Here is a 20,656-nt window from a genome sequence, read left to right on the forward strand (position 1 = left end):
GAAATGTGTGATTGTCATTCTAGCTATGTAACAAATGCATAGAATAAAATTAATTCTAATATCTAATTAATTACAGTAATTAAGTAATTAATTAATTAGTAATTAAGTAATTACAGTGAATGTAATAACTCAATAACAATTAATTAATGAGAGGAATGCATTATACATAAGTGTACAGTTCTAACCGTGCAGTATTCACTGCCTAAATGTGTACCAGTCAGCCAAACACTGTGACCACCAACCTGTTACTGTGTTTTATTTTTTTCCCTCATACTGTCTAAAGAACTATGATCAATTGGGGCATAAACAAAGTTACACATTTCATCAGACCTCATCAGATTGTCACCACATCTGTGTGCTTTGCTGTGAGTGAAGTCAATGGGCAAATGTTTTTTAATTAATGTTTGATAAATTTATAGCTGTCTAAGATTTGGATGTAACTAAAACTTTTAACATTTTTAGTAATAAAACGTTCAGATAGTGAAATAAAGCTCCAAAGGCTAACAGCTGTGTACATTACAACACTATGACCAGCATGTACTGATAAAAAAAAAAAAGGTAGGAACCCTCAATGCACAGCATATGGAGACAAATGCCCGCCCCTTCCGCACTGAGCGTGAATTCTGATTGGCTGTTGGGAAGCGCGTCCACACAGCACGCACAGAGCGTTAGATCATAGTCGACCATGGCGGAATGTGGTCGAGTTGACAGCAACACGAGTAGTCATACCATGGATAAAAGCATTACTCTTCCGCCTGATGAAATATTCCGTAATTTGGAGAATGCAAAACGGTTCGCTATAGACATAGGTGTGAGCTTTTCGGATTATTTTCTTAAAGCGCACATGTACCTAACACAATCTGGTGAACTTTAGTTAGTCCAGCAATCTTAACGCTAGCTGCTAGCTACCTTATATGTGTGCTTTACGTTTTATTTATTATTTATTTTATTTTATTTATTTCACTGTTGCCACCTCACTGCTCGACAGTTTGTATTTGTTTATTCTGTCAAACAGATTTCTTACTGGAATTAATCATTGAATGTATTTTTCTGAAACAGGTGGATCTCTGACCAAGCTTGCTTATTATTCAACAGTACAGCACAAAGTGGCCAAAGTACGATCTTTCGACCATACCACAAAGGTGGGGATTGAAATATGAAAGCTATATTCTGCTGTCAGACACGGTACCACATGAAGTGTGATCATCAGCATTTCTCTTCTGTGTTTTGCAGGAAGCAGATGGTGACAAACTGTATGAGATATCAGTCCAGGAAGAGGTCACTGCACGCCTGCACTTCATCAAGTTTGAAAATGCTTACATTGAGACATGTTTGGACTTCATCAAAGACCACCTGGTCAACACTGAAACCAAAGTTATCAAAGCCACAGGTGGAGGAGCACACAAGTTCAAAGAGCTGATAGAGAGGAAACTGGGACTTAAGTGAGTAGTTAAACCAAGCATGCACACTTCCAGAAAGCTTTTCAGCTCTGCTCTGTGACTCGCCTTATTTTAATTTTTCAAAGCTGCAGAGGTTGCATGTGCAAAATCGATTTATTGTTATTTTATGTTATTTGTTTATTTGACAGGACATTGCATTTATACATAGTCACTAAAGTTTGAAGCTGATGCCAAGCATCAGACTGACCAAACAAAGTTCTGCAGTTCAGAAACTTACAGTTCTAGGTGATGTGATTCTATTGCAGGATTGTCTCTAAACAAATTAACCAAGTGCTAAATTATTGATGCAGCTGAAAATTATTTTGAGAGTCACTAAAACTTAGTAAATTGTACTTCTCAAGAATTTTGCGGTGGTGGTAGTTAATTAGCTTTTTTGTCCATAAGTTTTATTGCTTGATTGACAATCCATTGCACTTTTGTGGCAGAGAGAGTGTCTTGGTCCCATGCTGTTATACATCATTATATATGAGTTTATTATAGCATGCATTTAAAGGAAAGCTGCCAGGTTTTGTATGTAGATATATAGGGGATATATATTATTTTACTTTTGGGAAATGTTATGAAAACCTTTCTTGAAAATATGTTAGATTAACCACCGTACCTGTTTTGACATTGATTTCGCTGGCAAACTGAATTTTAAAAAAAAAAAAAAAAAATGCCCAAACTCGTTTCAGCTATAACACATGCCACTGTCACATTTTTTCAGATGATTGTTACCATAGTGATCTCAGATTAAGAGAAACTAATATGTAAATTCAGATAGTATTGTTTGTTACTATGATTTGCCTGGAAAGCTTTCAACATAATTGACTCCAGGCCGCTAATTTGTCAGTTCATGAGTATCTTAGGAATGCTGTTAAATAGCACATTATAGTTGATAACAACTCACCAGCTAGACTGCAAATTTATTCCAGCAAAATCTTTATTCATGTGTTGCAGAGTGGACAAAGAGGATGAGATGACCTGCCTCATCAAGGGCTGTAATTTTGTGCTGAAGAACATACCGCATGAGGCGTTCGTATATGCCAAGCATGCTGACTCAGAGTTCCGCTTTCAGACCACCAATCCAGACATCTTCCCCTACCTGCTTGTAAACATCGGCTCTGGGGTTTCCATAGTTAAGGTAACAACCAACTTCAAATTATCTGTTGATCTAATAGGTGGTTCTCCCTGTCAAACAAGATGTAGTTATTCAGGGCACATTCACATCAGGCTTTTTGATTTGAATCCTAGTCTGTTTATTCAGAAAGTCCGCTTTGTTCGGGGAAATGTGAATGCAGCAAACACATTCTGAGTCATATAAAAGAAGCGGACTCTGTCCACCTACAAACGCAGGCCTCGGTTCGTTTCAAGCGCATCAAATTCAGGAAGTGGACAACAAAGTCACAAAAACGAGACACTTCCTGCATTTGGTGTTTTATTGCATTCTGGGTAGCGATCGCGTTAAGGGTCATCTACCTTGTCTGTTGTTCATACTGCGCCCATATTTCTGCCATAGACTCAAATAAGACAAAATAAAAAAAACAGCGCCAGTTTCATGCTTCATGTTGAGCTCGCAAGAGGAAATGAAGCTTTCTTCTTACCGCAGGTCTTGTCCTCTCTTTAGCTAAATACCAGTGCAGCGCCTGGGGCATAAACAAAGTAAGAATGAGGATATATTATTCTTATCTTATTCTTATGTTTGGTTTCTTTGACCAAAGCGCAGCATGAATGCAGTCTCGGCCCGTATGGATACACCCCCCTACAACTGAGTCGAGTCTCCAATCGGACCAAGTCTAGTGGACTATCCTGATGTGAATGCACCCTCAGTTGAATTATAGTAGATGGAATCAACTTTTCTGATGAAGAAGAGTATTGTATTGTATTATAAAGTAAGTGTATTGTAAAGGATTTTCTTGTTAGTTTGAAACATTATTTCACATTGAGTTGATCTGATTAGACAAGACTATAACATGTCCTCACAAATGCTGATCTCATGAACTGCTGATGTAACTCGTGCAGAATGTATCTTGGCATTTTCTTGCTAAAATAAACAGGGATGTCCCGGAAAAGACATCAATTGGATGGCAGTGTTTGTTGCTCCAAAACCTTTATGTTAACTTTATGCATTGATGGAGCCTTCACAGATATGAAAATTACCCATGCCATGGGCACTAGCAAACCCCCACACCAACACAGATGCTGACTTTCCACTTCGCTCTGATAAGAATTTAGTCCTTTTTTCCTCTCTGGTCTGGAGGACACAACAAACCACTGCCCACTTCTCTACTTTGCTTCAGTCCATCTCAAATAAACTTGGTCTCAGAGAAGCCAGCAGCGTTTCTGGGTATTGTTAATATTGGTCATTCGCTTTGCACAATAGAGTTTTAACTTGGACACGTATATACGTAGCGACAACTTGTATCAACTGCCTTTTTTTCTTTTTTCCATTGTTCCTGTGCCCTCCTGGTGATATCTTTTACACTATTATGTCAGTTTTTAATGCAGTGCTGTCTTAGAGATTGAAGGTCATGCACAAATTTCCCTGTTGTGGGAATAATAAAGGGTTATTTTATTAAATGTTGTTTTCCAGCCTTGCAGCTGGTGTGCAGAGATTTCTTCAGATTCTCTGAATCTTTTGATGATATTATGGACTTTAGCTGATTAAATCCCTACATTCCTTGTAATTGTACATTTAGAAACATTGTTAATAAACTGTTGGACTATTTGTTCATGCAGTTGTTCACAAAATGGTGAACCTCACCTAATCCTTGCTTGCAAATAACTGACTTTGGCGATGCTGCTTTTATACCCAATCATGATACACACTTTTCTTTTTTTACAATCAACCTTTTTTTTTTTTTGATAAGCATTCATCAACTTTCCGAGTGTTTTGTTGTTCCTGTCCCAGCCTTTTTGTAACATGTTGCAGACAAATTCAAAGTGAGTGAGTATTTGCAAAAAACAATTAAGTTTATCAGTTTTAATATCACCCATCTTGTGTTTATAGTGTATTTAATTGAACTTAGGTTAAAACTCATAGTATTCTGTTTTTATTTACGTTTTAAACAGCATCACAATTTTATTAAAGGTAAAGTGTTAACCGTAACCTGGGGGTAGGTTGCATAGGTTTAATAGACACTACGGGACACAGCAAATGAGATTAAGACATAAAGTCATCTAAGACTTGATCACAAAGCAGTGTGGTTGCCTGTATCGTACTTTCCAGATTCAGATTTCACACACCTTAATCGGCCTTTTAGTAATGTCTTTTGTAGGCGGTAGATGCAAACTTAGCTCATAGTTGACATCTTGAACTATGTAGACCATAAGATTTATAAGATAAGATTAGACCATAAGACCATGAGATTTATTATGTTATTTATATGTTATTAAAGCACATTGCTTAGGTAATTCAAACACAGATTCTAATTTTCTCCATCTTCAACAGGTAGAATCAGAGGACAAGTTTGAGCGAATAGGAGGAAGCTCGATAGGTGGAGGGACGTTCTGGGGCCTCGGAGCGTTGCTCACTAAAACAAAGGTATCGTAAATGATGTAGTCTACTTTTATCCTCAGCCACTTTTATTATTGCTTTGAGTTTACTCAAGATGTTCTGTCAGTGTTCCACTCTCTTCAACCTCTTAAACAATATCCCTTTTCCCTCCTGTAGAGATTTGATGAACTGCTACAGTTGGCATCAAAAGGGCAGCATACAAGTGTTGACATGCTTGTCAAAGACATTTACGGAGGATCTTACGGATATTTGGGCCTGACTGGAGATCTTATTGCTAGCAGTTTTGGGAAGTCTGCAACTGCAGACAAAGGTAAGGCTTGGGAACATTGATTTCATGTAATTATATAAGTATGCATCCTGAGTTTTCATCTATTTATGTTTTTATAATCAGTTTATCAGTTAATATGACAAAACAATCATACTAGTCTTGGCTTACATAAACTTGAAAAGTGGCTGAAAACTTCACTCCGTTCTTGCGTGAGGGGCAGCAGCTGTGAGACGTTTGGTTTTTGGAAGGGTCAGATGTTTTGAAAATTGTAACTTAGTTTTGATATGTAGTAGAATTTCTACAGACGATCAGATTTCTGTTCAGTTTTCTGGTGTACTCTAATAAAACATATTTCCTCAATGCATACTTAAACACACTTCATTCTCTTTAATCTGGAGCTCTGAGGCTATAGTGACATAATTACATCAATGGCTATAAAAGGATTAATTGTTGTCTTAAACATATGTGCAATCAAAATATGTCACATACAGTAGATATGTAATGCTGCTGCTCTTATAAAGCAGGGTAGAAGTGTTGAAATCTCTTAACACAAACTGATGACCATTCACCCAGTGCTGGTTTTGTTACTGTTAGGAAATTAAGGAGTGTCATTATTCCACAGATATCATCAGCATTTGTAAATGATTGGAGTGAAGCCCATTAGTGTGACATCTTCAGTTGAGCAACTTGTTTTGTTTTATATCTTCGGTGTAGGGAGGGGAAAGAATTTTATGTGACTAGATGGACCTGTTCTATTATTTATTTGTAGTCTTAGGAGTATTAACACATGTTAGGTCTTTATTCTCAAATAACTCTGGTCTTGTAGAGTTTTCCAAAGAAGACATGGCAAAGAGTTTACTCCATATGATCAGCAACGACATTGGACAGCTGGCCTGTCTGTATGCAAAGCTCCACAACTTGTCCAGAGTGTACTTTGGAGGCTTCTTCATCAGAGGACACCCTGTTACCATGCACACAATCACCTACAGCATCAACTTCTTTACCAAGGCAAGCCAAAATGCTCTTTTACAAAACTCTCCAAGTTGTATTTTTACTTTTTTTTTTTTATCTTTTCGGTGTGGTTGGGAACTCATTTAAACTTGTCAATGTTCTGCCTGTAGCCCAGATTCATGCCTGTTTTTTTTTTCCTTTAGGGTGAAGTTCAGGCCTTGTTTCTCAGACATGAGGGCTATCTCGGGGCCATCGGGGCATTTCTTAAAGGAGCAGAGGAAGACAGTAAGGAAAAAATGCTGTTCAAAATTAGAAATGCTTATTCATGGGTATCACTTCCCAAACATGCAGATCACTCCAGAAAGTAGAGTGGAAACTGTGGCAACAGGAAGCAGATTCTTGCAACTTTTCACTTTCACTGAGCAAATGTTCATAAAATCCCAGACTTTAGTGAAAATGTCAACTTCAGGGTATAATGGGGGGGAAAACTGTTTTTTAAAACATAGTTTCATCTGAATATTTCTATAGATTACACTGTTGTTATTTAACCAAAAGCTACATTAAAATGCATAAGCAGTATATAAAAAAGGTCTTCACTGGTGCCATAGGAACAGAGGAAATAAGTAACATTGCGAAGCTGCTCATTGAGAGCTCTTTATTATTTAATTATCAACAAATGCGAACCCCAAAACCGTATGAAAACAAACTTCTCTAAGCTGAATAAACACCATACAGATATATGAAGATGTATTTATTGCATGTAATTTGAATTTACATGTATGATGATCTGCTAAAGAAGAGATTGATGGCTATGTCAACAGGGATGGACATAATAGGAATAAAGTTGATCTGGTTTCTCTTACCTGCATGTATTGTCATACAAAGGCAGGTAACTTGCCAGCTTGCCAAGATGAGCTGTAACCGTAGCTCACCTGTAGGGATTAGGACCTCCTCTGTACACCACACTATTAGAGTCTGCTGAATGGAAGTGTATTGCAATCACTTGGAGAGGGGAAAAAATAAAGCTACGTTTTTCTAAGATGTCTAAGAGAATGTTCTCTGTTTGGCTACTTTCAAACAAAAGAAACTTCCATTTCTTCCGAGTTGTTGATCGTCATTTGGTTTGACACATTAATAGACGCTTTCATTTTTTAAAAAGTTTTTATGTAGATGAGATTGTTGCAGTTTGCTAATTGTACACAAACACCTGAGGATTTAACGGTTGTTCAGGTGGAAAGCCCAGTTGAGTATGCTGGACACAGCCATGTTTCTTCTAATTCAGTTGGTCACTACACTCAGGCTAGGCTAGGTAGATACAGGAGACATTCAGGAGATTTCTGAAAACAGAACAGTTTCATTTGAAGCCATCCAGTTTTCTCATCATCACTACAAGATCTTGGTGAAAAATAAATGCAGCTCTGGAACAAGTTGAATGTGATGCATTAAGCAGATCCTAACACTGGTACAGCGAATGCATCCTGCACTCAGCACTACAACAGGACTGGATTTTCCAGCCTGGAAAATTCTGTCTCACATCATTACAATAAAGTAAAACCTTGAAAATGTTCATGTTGGTCAAGATCATTTTAAATGTATACCTTTCAGTTTACAGTGCTTGTATTGAGACAAACTGAATTGATCCTATTTGCCTGTATTCAGTAATGACTTGATAATGATATTATAAAAGCAGTACAATTTAGCCAAACCTGCATTATATAACAAGATACTGATCACAAACTAGGCAGCAAATCTACGTCTTAATAACTGTAAAGGAAATAAATCAAATTGTTGCATTGATCAAATAAAGAATCAGACCCTTGTGCGATTGACATGCTGCCAAAGAACAAATGATTTATTGATGATATCTTAATACTTCTGAACTTTAGTGAAGAAAAAGTGTGTGTAGTTTGGTTTTGAAGAAATACAAAATTTATTTAAACTTCATTGAAATTTCTAAAGGCATCAATGGAAAATATACTGGCTTGAGAGTTTTAGAAAATGCTCCAGTGGCATGAATCTCCTAAAAAAGAAAAAAAAGTTTTTTTTCTCTTTAATAGATCCAAACCAATACAGTTGGGGGGAGAATTATGCTGGAAGCTCCGGCCTGATGAGTGTTTCTCCAGATATGAACCCAATGCAACGTGCTCGCAGTGGCACAGTAAGTTCTGCAATCCTAAAACTTAAGACTGGGTCATCTACGACACAGTTATACGTCACCTTATTGTCTCCTGATGGTTAATTGGCTTTTATTTTCCCCATCATTTTAATTCATTTTTTTGTCAAATAGAACCATTACTGTTTTCCCTGAACTCGTGTGGTCATTCAGACATTCAGTTCATCAATCTTCCCAATCTGATAATCATTCTTTTCATTTCCTCGCCACACACTCTTCTGTCTACCTAACTCTCTCCCTCAGTTTCCCGTAAGTATCGCCACCAGCTGTGTTTGTGTTCTGCCTTGTTCTGTAGTTCAGCAAACACTTCATTTGGATAAGACAGCTAATCTCTGAATCATCTGCTGCTGTTTTGCTCTCACCTTAATCATCCCATGATCAAATTAGATTAATTGAATGATATTTAATGTTTCTGATGTTCAATAACAGTTTTTTTTTTTGCACTTCTTAATTCCTTGATGCAATGCTTTGAGCATGTAGGGCGTCTGGCAAAGAACTACAAATAATTATAAGCTTGTCTTTGCTTTAATTGTAGCTGTAGTGTGCTCTTTAAAAGAAGATGATTTCCTCTAATGGGTTATTGTGTTTAGTCAGAAGCTTGTAGGACTAAATCCTGCTTTAACCTTCTTTCCTCTGGCCTCTTTTCTGGAGCTCTCTGCTTTTTTTCCCCTCCTCCAACAAAAAAAATGCAAACATACCTGAAATTTGTCATTATTGTAAAGAAAATAGTATCTTAGAATTAGCTTGCAGGATTGAAGCAAGAATAGGTTTTGTTTTTGGAAAGCGCTGAAAAGAGCCTTCTAAATGTGTTGAAATGACCGACTCTGTTCTGCGTCTTTGAATTGTCTAGTTTGACATGTTGGAGATGGACCGACTAGAGAGGCAGCTGGTTAACCTGCCTCTGCTGCAAGACCCTTCCTCTTACATTCCTGACACTGTTGACCTCACAGAGGATGCCCCAGCCCGGGAGTACTGGCTCTACTGCTTTGAAGAAGCCTTAGATGGGGTAGGATGTCATGGCTTATAGTACATTCACACCATGTCATGAATAGTAAACAAAATAACAAACTTCTAATTCGTCTTTAAGATTGCAGTCCACTACCAAAGCTGATAGGTTGAAGCTGATCTGGATCCTTTGTGACAACAAAATACTGTCATCCTGCAAAAGAGTGCAGCTTGTGAACAGGGTTGATTGCTGTTCTTCTTTCCTGGAGCAGGTGGTTAAAAGAGCCGTCGCGAGCCAACCTGACATGCCGGAGGCAGCCGCGAGGGCTGAAAAGTTCCGTCAGAAATACAGACACAAGCTTCAGACTCTCCGGCATCAACCGTTGTAAGAATTGTTTTTGTCTGTGCCTGCATTGCTTTTTAGATGATACTAAAACTCTTCTCTTCATTGTCTGCATTAGTTTCATGTCTTCATACCTGCTTCATCAATGAATTAGAGAAATCTCATATTTCTGTCTGCTGTTTGATTTATTAGGAGTGGAGTGCGCCTTGTAAGTGTGTCAGATGTGTAAGAGTTTAGCAGAAATGTGCATGTAGATCGAATGAATGGATGCCTACGCTGTCTTTTCAGTTTATATATTTAAAAAAAGGCCTTAAATTTCAAACTTATAAAGAATATTTTTTATTGTAGTCCAGAGTAAGTAGAAAATGTCAGTTTGAGAAGTGCTTTACATTTCACCATCTCGGCCCACATTGTTCTTGTGTGCTTGTGTATATATATATATGTGTGTGTGTGTGTGTGTGTGTGTGTGTGCGCGTTTCTCTCTGGCTAATGTAGAGTGCTTCTCTTCTCACCTAGTGCTTATGGATCCCTCACTGTCAGAAGTCTGTTAGACACGAGGGAACACTGTTTAAACGAGTTCAACTTTCCTGATCCCTACTCTAAGGTCTGAGTGAACTCTAAATAAATCTGTTGTTTTCCTTTTTGTGTCCTCTTCCTGTTCTACACTGGTTCGGTCTTCACTGAACCATTTCATGACTCATTTGGTCTTTTAAAGTCAAAGTGGAAAAACTTTTTTTTCTACTTGCTAAATTTAGGAAATACATTGTTGTTGTTGTTTATTACTGTATTACTAAATGTCACTAAACAGTCTGCAGTTCTGTTTGATCGAGCAGTGGTATTTTTTGTTTTGTTTCAGATTAAACAGAGGGAGAATGACATGGCTCTTAAGTACTACCAGAAGGCAGTGAAGTCCTTGGAGAAGCTGAGCTGGGAGGATAAACAGTTTGCTCTGGTCAGGGGCGTTCTGGCTGGGAATGTTTTTGACTGGGGAGCCAAGGCTGTATCAGAGTAAGTGAAGATTCACAAGCTGGTTGATTGGTTCTGGCAACTGTAGGTCTAAAGAAGTAATTTATCTTTAAGTCTGTAAATGGAACAAAAATAAGACCACTCGTCGTCTGGTGGCGGTGGCTGTGCTTGCTCGCTTTGGGATGGGTATAGCGTATTGGTCCAAGCTATGGCGAAATGCTCAGTGGTCTTTATTTTGGCTTTTTTGATGCACCATAGTTTATCCTGTCATTTCATGTAGATGTCTTAGTGCTTGTGGCTTTCTAACTGCTTTGGGACTAGTTAGTGTTTCTGAGTTTATTAACCTATGAACAGGACAGGTGCTGCCACCAATAAATTGTACTTTTTCCGCCCCAGAGTTTGGTTTTACAAATTGCTGTAATTTGTATTACTAGTCAATTTTATTACTCCACCAGATTTCCCAATTGTTATTCTTCCTCAGCATTCATTGGCTGTTAGATTACATACAGTGCATTTTTATGCATATTTACCAACTGCACATTTGATTACAAAACAATTGAATTAATTTTATTGTGTGATCCTGCTGTCCTCATTGCATGTCCTGAATAACACTTTTTGTCCCAAACACTTCTGTGTCAGTTTGTTTTAAGTGAGAAATTGTTTTGGAACAGTGTGACCCATATGAAGCTTTCTTAAACAAGTTACTTTAATTTATTTGTAAAACACATTTATAACAGCCCAGATTGCTCAAAGTGCTGCACATTAATAATCAAAAATGAAAAATGCCAATATGATGTGAGAAATAAGACAAATGAAACAAGAAAAGAAAACAATTTTAAACACAAGCACACAGTGAAGCTTTACAAATGTTCAAGAAACAGTGCAAAGAACTGTGTTTTAAGCAAGGGCTTAAAACCAGAAAGTGACGTAGCACCTCTCATGTGCAGAACCAGACTGATAGTGTACTTCGTTCGCAGACTGCAGGCTTACTTGTGGTTCCTAGAGTCTCAAAGAGCCGAGCAGGAGGCAGAGCCTTTGGCTATCAGGCCCATCTCTTATGGAATAAACTCCCAGTTAGTGTTAGGGAAGCAGACACCCTCCCTACCTTTAAGACTAGGCTGAAGACTTATCTTTTTGATAAGTCCTATAGCTAGGGATGGTTAGCATCCCTTAGTTATGCTGCTATAGGTTTAGACTGCTGAGGGACATTTCCTGATACACTGAGCTTCTTTCTTTTTCTCTTTATCTCTTTCTTTTACCCCCCCAATAACAGTGTTGCATCATTAACATGTATGTCTCCTGTCTCAGCAGGTCTCCCTGGCCGGGAGTAGCAGTTCCTGTTGTCTGTTGTCTTTCTGTCCTCTTCCCCCCACACAGCAGAGGCAGATGGCTGCCTGTCCTGAGCCGGGTTCTGCCAGAGGTTTCCTTCCTGTTAAAAGGGAGTTTTTTCCTTCCCACTGTTGCCAGTGTGCTTGCTCAGGATGGGAGATTGAGTTGGACTCAACTCAATCTGTTGGTTTCCTTATATAGGCTATTATGAATTGGCCTTCATTATGTTTTCCCCTCTGTCTGTAAAGCGTCTTGAGATGGCATTGCCGGGATTTGATGCTATATAAATAAAGTTGAATAGAATTGAATTGAATTGAATCCATGGTTTTAAGGCAGACATGGAGATCGCTCTGTCACCTCTCGAAATGAATCTGGAATAGGAAAACCAAAGCTCAGCTGGATGGAGGATCTCCGAGCTCTGACAGGAAAGTGTTCAGTAACAAACTCAGACAAGTATGAAAGAGCCATGCCATCTAACGATTTAAAGAAGTAATGAATAAAATATAAACTGCGTCCTAAACTGACAGGGACGTATGTGATAAGCAATAACGTAGATCAGCAAGGACAGGGATGATGTGATCACATCGTCTCCTCACAGTCGGCACACAAGCAGGTGCATTTTGAGCAAACTGGAGTGGATGAAGAGATGGACTGGTCAAAACCATATGTTTATGTAAACTAATCTTCCTTTTGCCTGTTTTGTCTTGGCATATGCAGTGTGCTGGAGTCCGACCCTGAGTTTGGCTTTGAGGAAGCTAAACGACAGCTGGAAGGTATCCAAGTGTTTTCCTTTACCACTGCTGGAGCGACTTTAGAGCTCCATCTTTGAGTCCAGTGGATAATTAGATCTCTAAAAAAAAACAAAATGAGAGACTGCATTAATGGATTTATGGATTGCATTTATGGTCTTGTAAAATCCCAGAACACTCTGTGTGTGAACTGCTTAATGATTTAACAAGGAAAGTTTTCTCTACTGTGTGCCACCTGGCAGATAAGATCACAGATTATATCTGCTTCTTTCCTAGACAAGAACTTCACAGAAAAAAAAAAAGTAAAATATTTGAACTGTTGTTCAAGCTGCCTATGATTTTGTTTCTTCTCAGAGCGGCCTTGGCTTGTAGATTCCTATGACCAGTGGATTGAGCGACTAAAGGTCAGACTCTGCTTCTTTCACACTCTTTCACACAGTGTAGAGCTGTGTTACAGCCACTGGGAGGCCAACATGTCCGACTGCTTTTTGACAAAGTGATTCTATGATCTGTGTGTTTGATGAAAAATGCTTGAACACATCCATCCTGTATTTCTCTTGCAGGGTCCTCCTCATAAGTGTGCCTTGTTTTTCGTGGATAATAGTGGAATGGACATCATTCTTGGGGTGATGCCCTTTGTCAGAGAGCTTCTGTCTCGAGGAACAGAGGTAAGAGCCTTTAGGAAACACTACCAGTTTGGATGGTTCCCCATTAGAGACAACAGTAGAGTGTATCCAAACTTGTGACTAGTACTGTATTACAACAATTTGACCGTGCTCCACTGTCGCAGGTTGTGTTGGCCAGCAACTCCGGTCCAGCTTTAAATGATGTGACAAATGGTGAACTTCAGATTCTGACTGAAAGAATCGCCGCTATGGATTCAGTAATCCAGTGAGTGTATTTAAAAGATTTTTTTAGAACAAAATTGTGGGGTAAAATTGGTGCAGAGATGCAAGTTATATAAGGATGAAAGTATTTAACTGTGGTGTTTTTGTTGTCGTGCAGGACTGGCCTGAGGGAAGACCGGCTGACACTGGTCCAGAGTGGTTCCAGTTCCCCCTGTTTGGATCTGAGGTTGGTTGTTTTCAGTAAATGTCTTATTTTGATGCACCACACCCTGAACCTGGAAGAATTCCAGCCCCACTACTGAACTTTGGAAGATTTTCACACTCTGACCTTCCCTGATGATGGCCGTTCCAACATCCATCTTGCATCTAGTTTCTTGTCTGAGCACTTCTCCTGCTAGCAAAAGCTAATTCAGCTAAAGTTGCTAAAGCTAAAGTTGACTGTTGTCTTGTTTATTGCTCTGTCACTTTCTTTCCTCCAATTATTCCCTATTGTTTTTCATTGCTGATTCAGATTAGCTGTGGTGCACAACCCAGAGGAAAGTGCATTGATATCCAGTTACTGGCATGTGATGTGGTGCTGTACAGAAAAATGCAGCCATCATGTGATGCTTCAAAATGGGGAGAAATATTGTGAAGTACTTTTTCTCTACTTGTAGAGACTCCAGTGCAATGATGACTCCAAGGATATCCATAATTAATGTCAATGTGCCATCAAAATGACTCAGAAACACAAAGTTTTTGGTCAGAAAATTATGACGCCATAAAGATTTTCTCTTAACTCTGTGTGCACACTGAAGTGTAGAAGTACACAAGCTAATCAAATAGAAACTAACTGCTCAGTTCAGGTACTTCAGAGCCCACATTGTGAATAATTCATGAGCAGCCAGTGAACATGAGGCATCCATCCATGTACTGAGGGGAAAATCAGGAAAAACTGATACGTGTGTATGAATTCCCTGAAAATGACAGGGATGCTTCAGGAGGAAAATCTTGGAAATATCTTTCCAACATCTTTTAATGTTGTTTTTTTTAAGTACACAATATAAACACACATATGTATCTTTTTTGTTAGCAACATCAGTAGCCTACAGACTGGATCTAACTCACTCTTGAAGATTTTGAAAACTGCCTGATTAGCTTTTTAACTCTGTGATCAGTACATGGAACCTGACAGTGAACTCACTGCATGTAGTGTTTTGTCTGAATGGACTTTCAACGTGCCACAAAGGAAAAAGCAGTCTCACCAGGTTGTTGGCTAAACTGTTCCTAGTTAAAATACAGAGATGGTGATGGAGACAGTCAGTCCAAGTCCCACACAAGCGTTTTCTTAAGCTAAAACAAAGTAGCAGGTAACTGTTAGCCCTGGAGGAAGTGATCACACAGATGCAATGCTTGATCACTCAGCAGTGTGCTGCTCCGCCACGTCTGCTTGAATGTATAGAGCCAACATTGCAGTGTTAGAGTATGAACTTATGACGACACGTGTTTACAACTAGCATGCCACAGAATTCAAAAGTATAAATATCAGCTAAATCACAATGGGGCTACATTTTTTAGCATCATGCTGGCATTGTGTTTAACTGTGAGGTACACATGATGAGTAAATGTCACCCTTCCCCTAATTTTACTATGCCATGGAGATTTGTGAGAGCACACACCAGCGTGGGATAAAGCCTGCTAGTTTTGTACATCAAGAATGGGCAAAGGCAGCTTCGAGTGGGCTCGTTGTCACGGCTAGACGGTGGAACTGAGAAATTATAAGGGCTGCAAAACATCCACTTCTCTACTTTAGCCTTGAATAAGATGTTTTAACTCGATGTAGGAGATAAGTAGTGGCATACCAGACTTTTATTTAGGTATCAACTGACTTATTTGGGATATTCATGCAACAAATTGTTGTTTATTTTAGACTGTAATAGACTCCCAAGAATTATCACAGACTTCTATTGGGTCTTTTTCTTCATTTTTTTTCTTAATTTGCTTGTTTGGCTGTTACTGTTGCACAAGATCTGTTATCATGTTGAGAAATTTCTCACTTTGATGCAATATTCTCCACTCTGCATGGTCATATATTCATTGAAACAGTATCTTCATCAAAGCTCAAATGAAAAAAATTAAACTTTCAGCACTGCACAAGTCTCTAAAGTGTTTTCTTCTTCATCTGCAGCCGCCTGGACAAAGTGCTGGCGATGGCGGTGAGGGAGCGACAAACCGACCTGGTGATCATTGAGGGAATGGGCCGAGCCATTCACACCAACTACTACGCCAGGCTCAGCTGCGAGAGCCTGAAGATGGCTGTCATCAAAAACTCGTGGTTGGCTGACCGACTGGGAGGAAAGCTCTTCAGTGTGGTCTTCAAGTATGAAGTACCAGCTGGAAAACCCAGTCAGAGCTCTGCTGCTGTGACGCCGTCATGAGCAACAACAGCAGTTTAGTTGGAGCTCTGAATGTAAGGACTAAGATTGTACATTGCAGTTGGGTGAATGTATGATTGTAGGCTGTAAAAATGGTAGCAGGTTTTTAAGGATTATCATCAATTGGATTAGACATTTATTTTTTTCATATAACTAATTTTGCTGTTGGTCCCATGTGCATGAAATGGCTTTGTTGCAGGGCTTATGCTGTGTTCAGTCACTTAGCTTATTACTCTCATCCCTGCCTGCTGATCTCATTCGCCCCCCTGGGAAGTTATTATTGAACTTTTACAGACATTGAAATTTGATCAGAAACTTTAGTTTTAACATGCTCCCAGCACACTTGTTCTCACATATGGGAGAGTGAATAAAGTGTGTTTGAGTGTTAGATGGAGAAAGAGAAGTGACAGGTTCTAGCAGACTATACATTCATAAAAGTGTAATTAATGTGCCTTAAGCTTGATGTCATATAAGTACAATTAACTGGAATGGCTTTTAATTCCAGTTAAAAACTACACTTTCACACAAACATCAGCTTTTTATAGCATTCTCTTGTCACATACAGGAAAACTTCTGTTTTTCATCACTGCCAGCAATGGACTCTATAATGAGAGGAATTATAGTTGCTGTCATGTGTGTGTGTGTGTGTGTGTGTGTGTGTGTGTGTGTGTGTGTGTGTGTGTGTGTGTGTGTGTGTGTGTGTGTGTGTGTGTGTGTGTGTGTGTGTGTGTCTGATTAAAGGGGAATAGGGAAAGATTTTGATCATAAGGAGGAGTGGTACTATATCACAGCAATTGAAGAGGTGTGGTCATGTTCCTCCACAAGGTGGCAGTGTTTTACTGTAATATAGATTTTAATTAAGTCTTTCCTAAGGTGCTTGGTGTTAAAACAAACACTGCATACTTCAGGTTAAATGTTTTGTAAGTTCTGTTGTGGTATATATCCATGTCTACAATCTAGTAAGTTGGCACATATAAATGCACATTATAATCCATCCTTCAACCAAAAAAACAAAACAAAAAAAACAAAACAAAAAACATTTGTTTGAGGGCAATAATACTCTGGCACCTAGTTGTATCTAACAAAATTGTGTTATAATGAAATTGCAGGCTGTATATCTTCATAGTAAATATCTGACAATGTCAATCAGGATTAAACTAGAAAACCTCAATGTGGAAATATGTCAAAGATACTGTTCCTTGAAATGTGGATTCATATTGCAATATTGTATTTCTCACTTGTAAATATGTGATATATCCATAAATGTATGTGTGTGCGTGTGTGTATATATATAAATATATATATATATGTGTATATATATATATATATATAAATTGTGCTTAGTGTGCATAACTATAGAGATGCAGCTGAATAATATACATATATGTTATATCATACACACACACACACACACACATCTATATATATATATATATATATAAATGTGTGTGTGTGTGTGTGTATGATATAACATGTATGTATATTATTCAGCTGCATCTCTATAGTTATGCACACTAAGCACAATTTGTGTATTATTCTCCTGACAATCAGTTTGAATTAAACGATGAAAACCTTTACTTAGCCCTGTCAGCATTCATTTTTCCATGTGGACTTGTCCGGAGAGTTTTCAGTTCTGTAGAGAAGTTAGAAGAGCTGCCCCACATTAAAAAGCAAACCTGCTTCTGGCTGTATCAAAGCTCAACACCCTGGTATGTGGTGGTTGACGCCTGCTGGGGAGCTGCGAGCTGATAATGCATGAGGAGGACCCAGCAGGAGGTCCTCCTGCTTTTCCTCGCTCATCTCTCTGACTACCAAAACACACCACAGCAGTTCTGAAACATGCCCCATTTCAGTTTTGGAGACATCTGCTTATAAACAGTCTGCACTGGTTTTGCTACTTCATTATGTTCAAGGTGAATGGGAATCTTTTGGCTCATGTGTGCATGTTTCTTAACAAACTAAGAAAATAAAGACTTTACAACTCACTCATGCCTTGTTTTAACCCTTGATATGTGCTGAATGAGGTCAACAAACTGCTCCATCACCAGTTGGCTCACGCTCTTCACACTGCAGTATTTCAGTGGGCTGCTGCTTCATGCAGGTGATTGCCTCACGTGAACATTTCTTCTCAGAAAACTGACACGTTTGAACATTCATGTGAATAAGTAATTAGCAGACTTTTAAAATTGAATTTTTCATGTTTTGCAGTGCATTTCCTGGTAATTAACACATTTATAAGTAGCTGATTAATAATGTATTTGCCTACTAAACGATCACATACATCACTTTTACATGACAATACATTTGTTCTTTTTAATTTTAGTAACAATCCTTCTGACCTTGATTTTAATATAGGACCACATATGAATGTAATTTTCCTGTCTAATAACATTTTTTATTTGTCTTCTTCATTTTTATGGTATTATCAACAAATGCTGCTGTAGCCTGCGTTCTCTGTAGCTGAATTTGGTTCAGTATATAAACAGAAAAGGTTCAAGAGGACCACATCACAGTCAGAATACTCCCATTTAGAAATAAGCTGGCTTTTTGACCAGAATTGCTTAAAGTTACTTCAAGCACAGGTTCTGTCTGCGGAGCCACACTGATTCCACACCTTTTTGATCATCCATATTGAGTTAGCTGGGAAACATGTACTGCATATGTGAAAAATTTTCATTTTTTCTTTGTTTATTTAATAATTCTCACTCAAAATGTCAAAAACAGGCTTAAACCTTATGAAAAATGGGGCTTTAATCTATAGATCTAAAGACAGAAAATGTATTTCTGTCTAAACTCTACTTGTATTTCACACCGTGCCAGTTGTGTAGGCTTAAAAAACAGCTGTAATGTAAAGTTCACATTCAAGAAATCTAAAACAATAATTGACAGTTAATGGCTTAAGCTACACTGTATCGTGCATGTTTTCTTGTCTGAAGTTTAACTCCATGTTAATATCGTGAAGACTTTTTACTGAACCCTCTGCTTTTCGCTCCAACCACTGTTTTGCTTGTGAAGGGGAGAGTTGCTGCTGTTCTGCTAGTTCTTAATTCTTAACATATTCTCAGAAAAAAAGTAAATAAAATATTAATACACACCAGGACAAAATGTTCCATTCCCATTGATGTTTCTTCTTCAGGGACATCATTTGTCCTTCAGCGGCAGTCGAACTGGTATTGTTAAAAACTATTACTCTGAAGGCTCTCAACGCTTGTGTTGAGCCACAAAGACAGATTTCAATAGACTTCTTTCTGCAGCTGCGGTGGCACAACCTCTGCATGTTTTTCCCTGTTAAACTCTCTAATTATAGACAGGGCTCCTAGCACACAGATACCAAAGGCCCTGAGAAAACAGTGCAGCATTGACTGTCACCGTTTGCACAACACTAATTACAGTAGTTACAGTAAACAACGATTTCAATAGACTTTCTTTTAGCTTTGATTTCAGCATCCTGTAGCTGAACCTTTTGTCACTTAGATTAACAATAACATCAGTTTGAATTGATGAAGTGGCCTTGAACACAAACACATGCTACAACTGCTCATAATTTGGCTGCTTTGACAAAAAGAAGTTAGTTAAATGAACAATTTCATGTCAATTTGCCATGCCTTGGTGTGTGTATTTTTTCCCGAGGTATTGTCTAACAACGGCTCAAGTAACCAAGCACTTGTTAAGCATCCTTCAGCTAGTAGAAAACTTTGCATACAGCATCATTTCAAGACCTGATGCTGCCAAGAAATTCAGACATGTGACAACATGTTGGTTCTGATTCCTGTAAATATGTCAGCGGCTCAAATAATGAGCTATAAAAAAGGTATTTTTGGTTTTTACTGAAGCTGCAGAGAAACTGCGGGGCTTCACATCAAATGGCCTTCATACCAAACAAAGCTGCTGATACTCAAACTGTGTTCAAATGTGCCTGACACACTGTAGGCAAGAAGCAGTACATGGAAGTCTCAAGTTAAATGTTTTTTTTTTAAAAATATTTTTAAGTATGTCACTGTCGGATAGCATGCAAACCGACCTCTTTACAAGTGTCATACTTGGTGGATAAATCATAAGCATGCTTTTGAATAACACACACGAGCTTTCTATGTCTTTTGTGAGCACAAATAAATCCACTTTTTAATCACTTATATTGTTAAAGTCAGAGCTGGACCCCTCTAAATGGAAGATGTTTAAGCACTCAATATTAATTTCAAACGGCTTTTGGAATATTTTTTGTTATCTTCCTTTAGCAGACTCCGTTTGTCTGTGGAAAGCTCAGTTTCCTTGTCACCAGTGTTTGTATCCTCACCAAATGAGTACAAAGCTTCTTCACTGCTTTCAATAGAATCAACAAGCACATTTTTAATTATAGACACACACAACAAAATAGCTGACTATATTTACAAATGTCAACCATTTCCCTGAAGTGATTTACACACAACTGTTCAGCAAATAACCCATTTTAAATCTGCTGACACACAACAGGCTCATAGCGTAGCTTTACAATAGCCCTGGAAGGAGGCTCTGCAGACTTTGAAAGCTTGAAATATTCATTTATGGGCTTTCATTGAAGATTATCTATTACAGCAAGCCCAATGTCTCTGCTTAATCACTTAGAAAATGCCTATTTTATACTGATTATGGTTATTCATTCTGACATACACAAGTAATAAAAATCTATTTTAGATCTTTAGGAAGTTAGAAATTGAACATTTCCTTTCCAAAATTA

At 38.3% G+C, this 20,656-nt stretch overlaps 1 protein-coding gene across 2 annotated transcripts; it reads left to right on the forward strand.

The window, feature by feature from the left end:
- Positions 1–685: 685 nt before the first annotated feature.
- Positions 686–17,275, forward strand: pank4 (pantothenate kinase 4 (inactive); the record flags this gene model as incomplete). Of its 2 annotated transcripts, none has more annotated exons than XM_079242321.1 (19): positions 686–809; positions 1,060–1,142; positions 1,234–1,442; positions 2,400–2,583; positions 4,891–4,983; positions 5,113–5,266; positions 6,051–6,232; positions 6,379–6,460; positions 8,233–8,333; positions 9,199–9,354; positions 9,566–9,678; positions 10,153–10,240; positions 10,493–10,644; positions 12,649–12,704; positions 13,035–13,084; positions 13,244–13,348; positions 13,471–13,571; positions 13,686–13,754; positions 15,696–17,275. In XM_079242321.1, the coding sequence occupies 19 exons, from the start codon at positions 686–688 to the stop codon at positions 15,943–15,945; spliced, it is 2,352 nt and encodes a 783-aa protein (XP_079098447.1). In that variant the 3' UTR covers positions 15,946–17,275. The 2 variants fall into 2 exon arrangements, with proteins under 2 accessions (XP_079098447.1, XP_079098448.1); XM_079242322.1 differs by having other exon boundaries at positions 725–792.
- Between the last annotated feature and the right edge of the window lie 3,381 nt (positions 17,276–20,656).

This window comes from Telmatherina bonti, assembly GCF_933228915.1.
Source record: "Telmatherina bonti genome assembly, chromosome: 6".
Taxonomy (NCBI): domain Eukaryota; kingdom Metazoa; phylum Chordata; class Actinopteri; order Atheriniformes; family Telmatherinidae; genus Telmatherina; species Telmatherina bonti.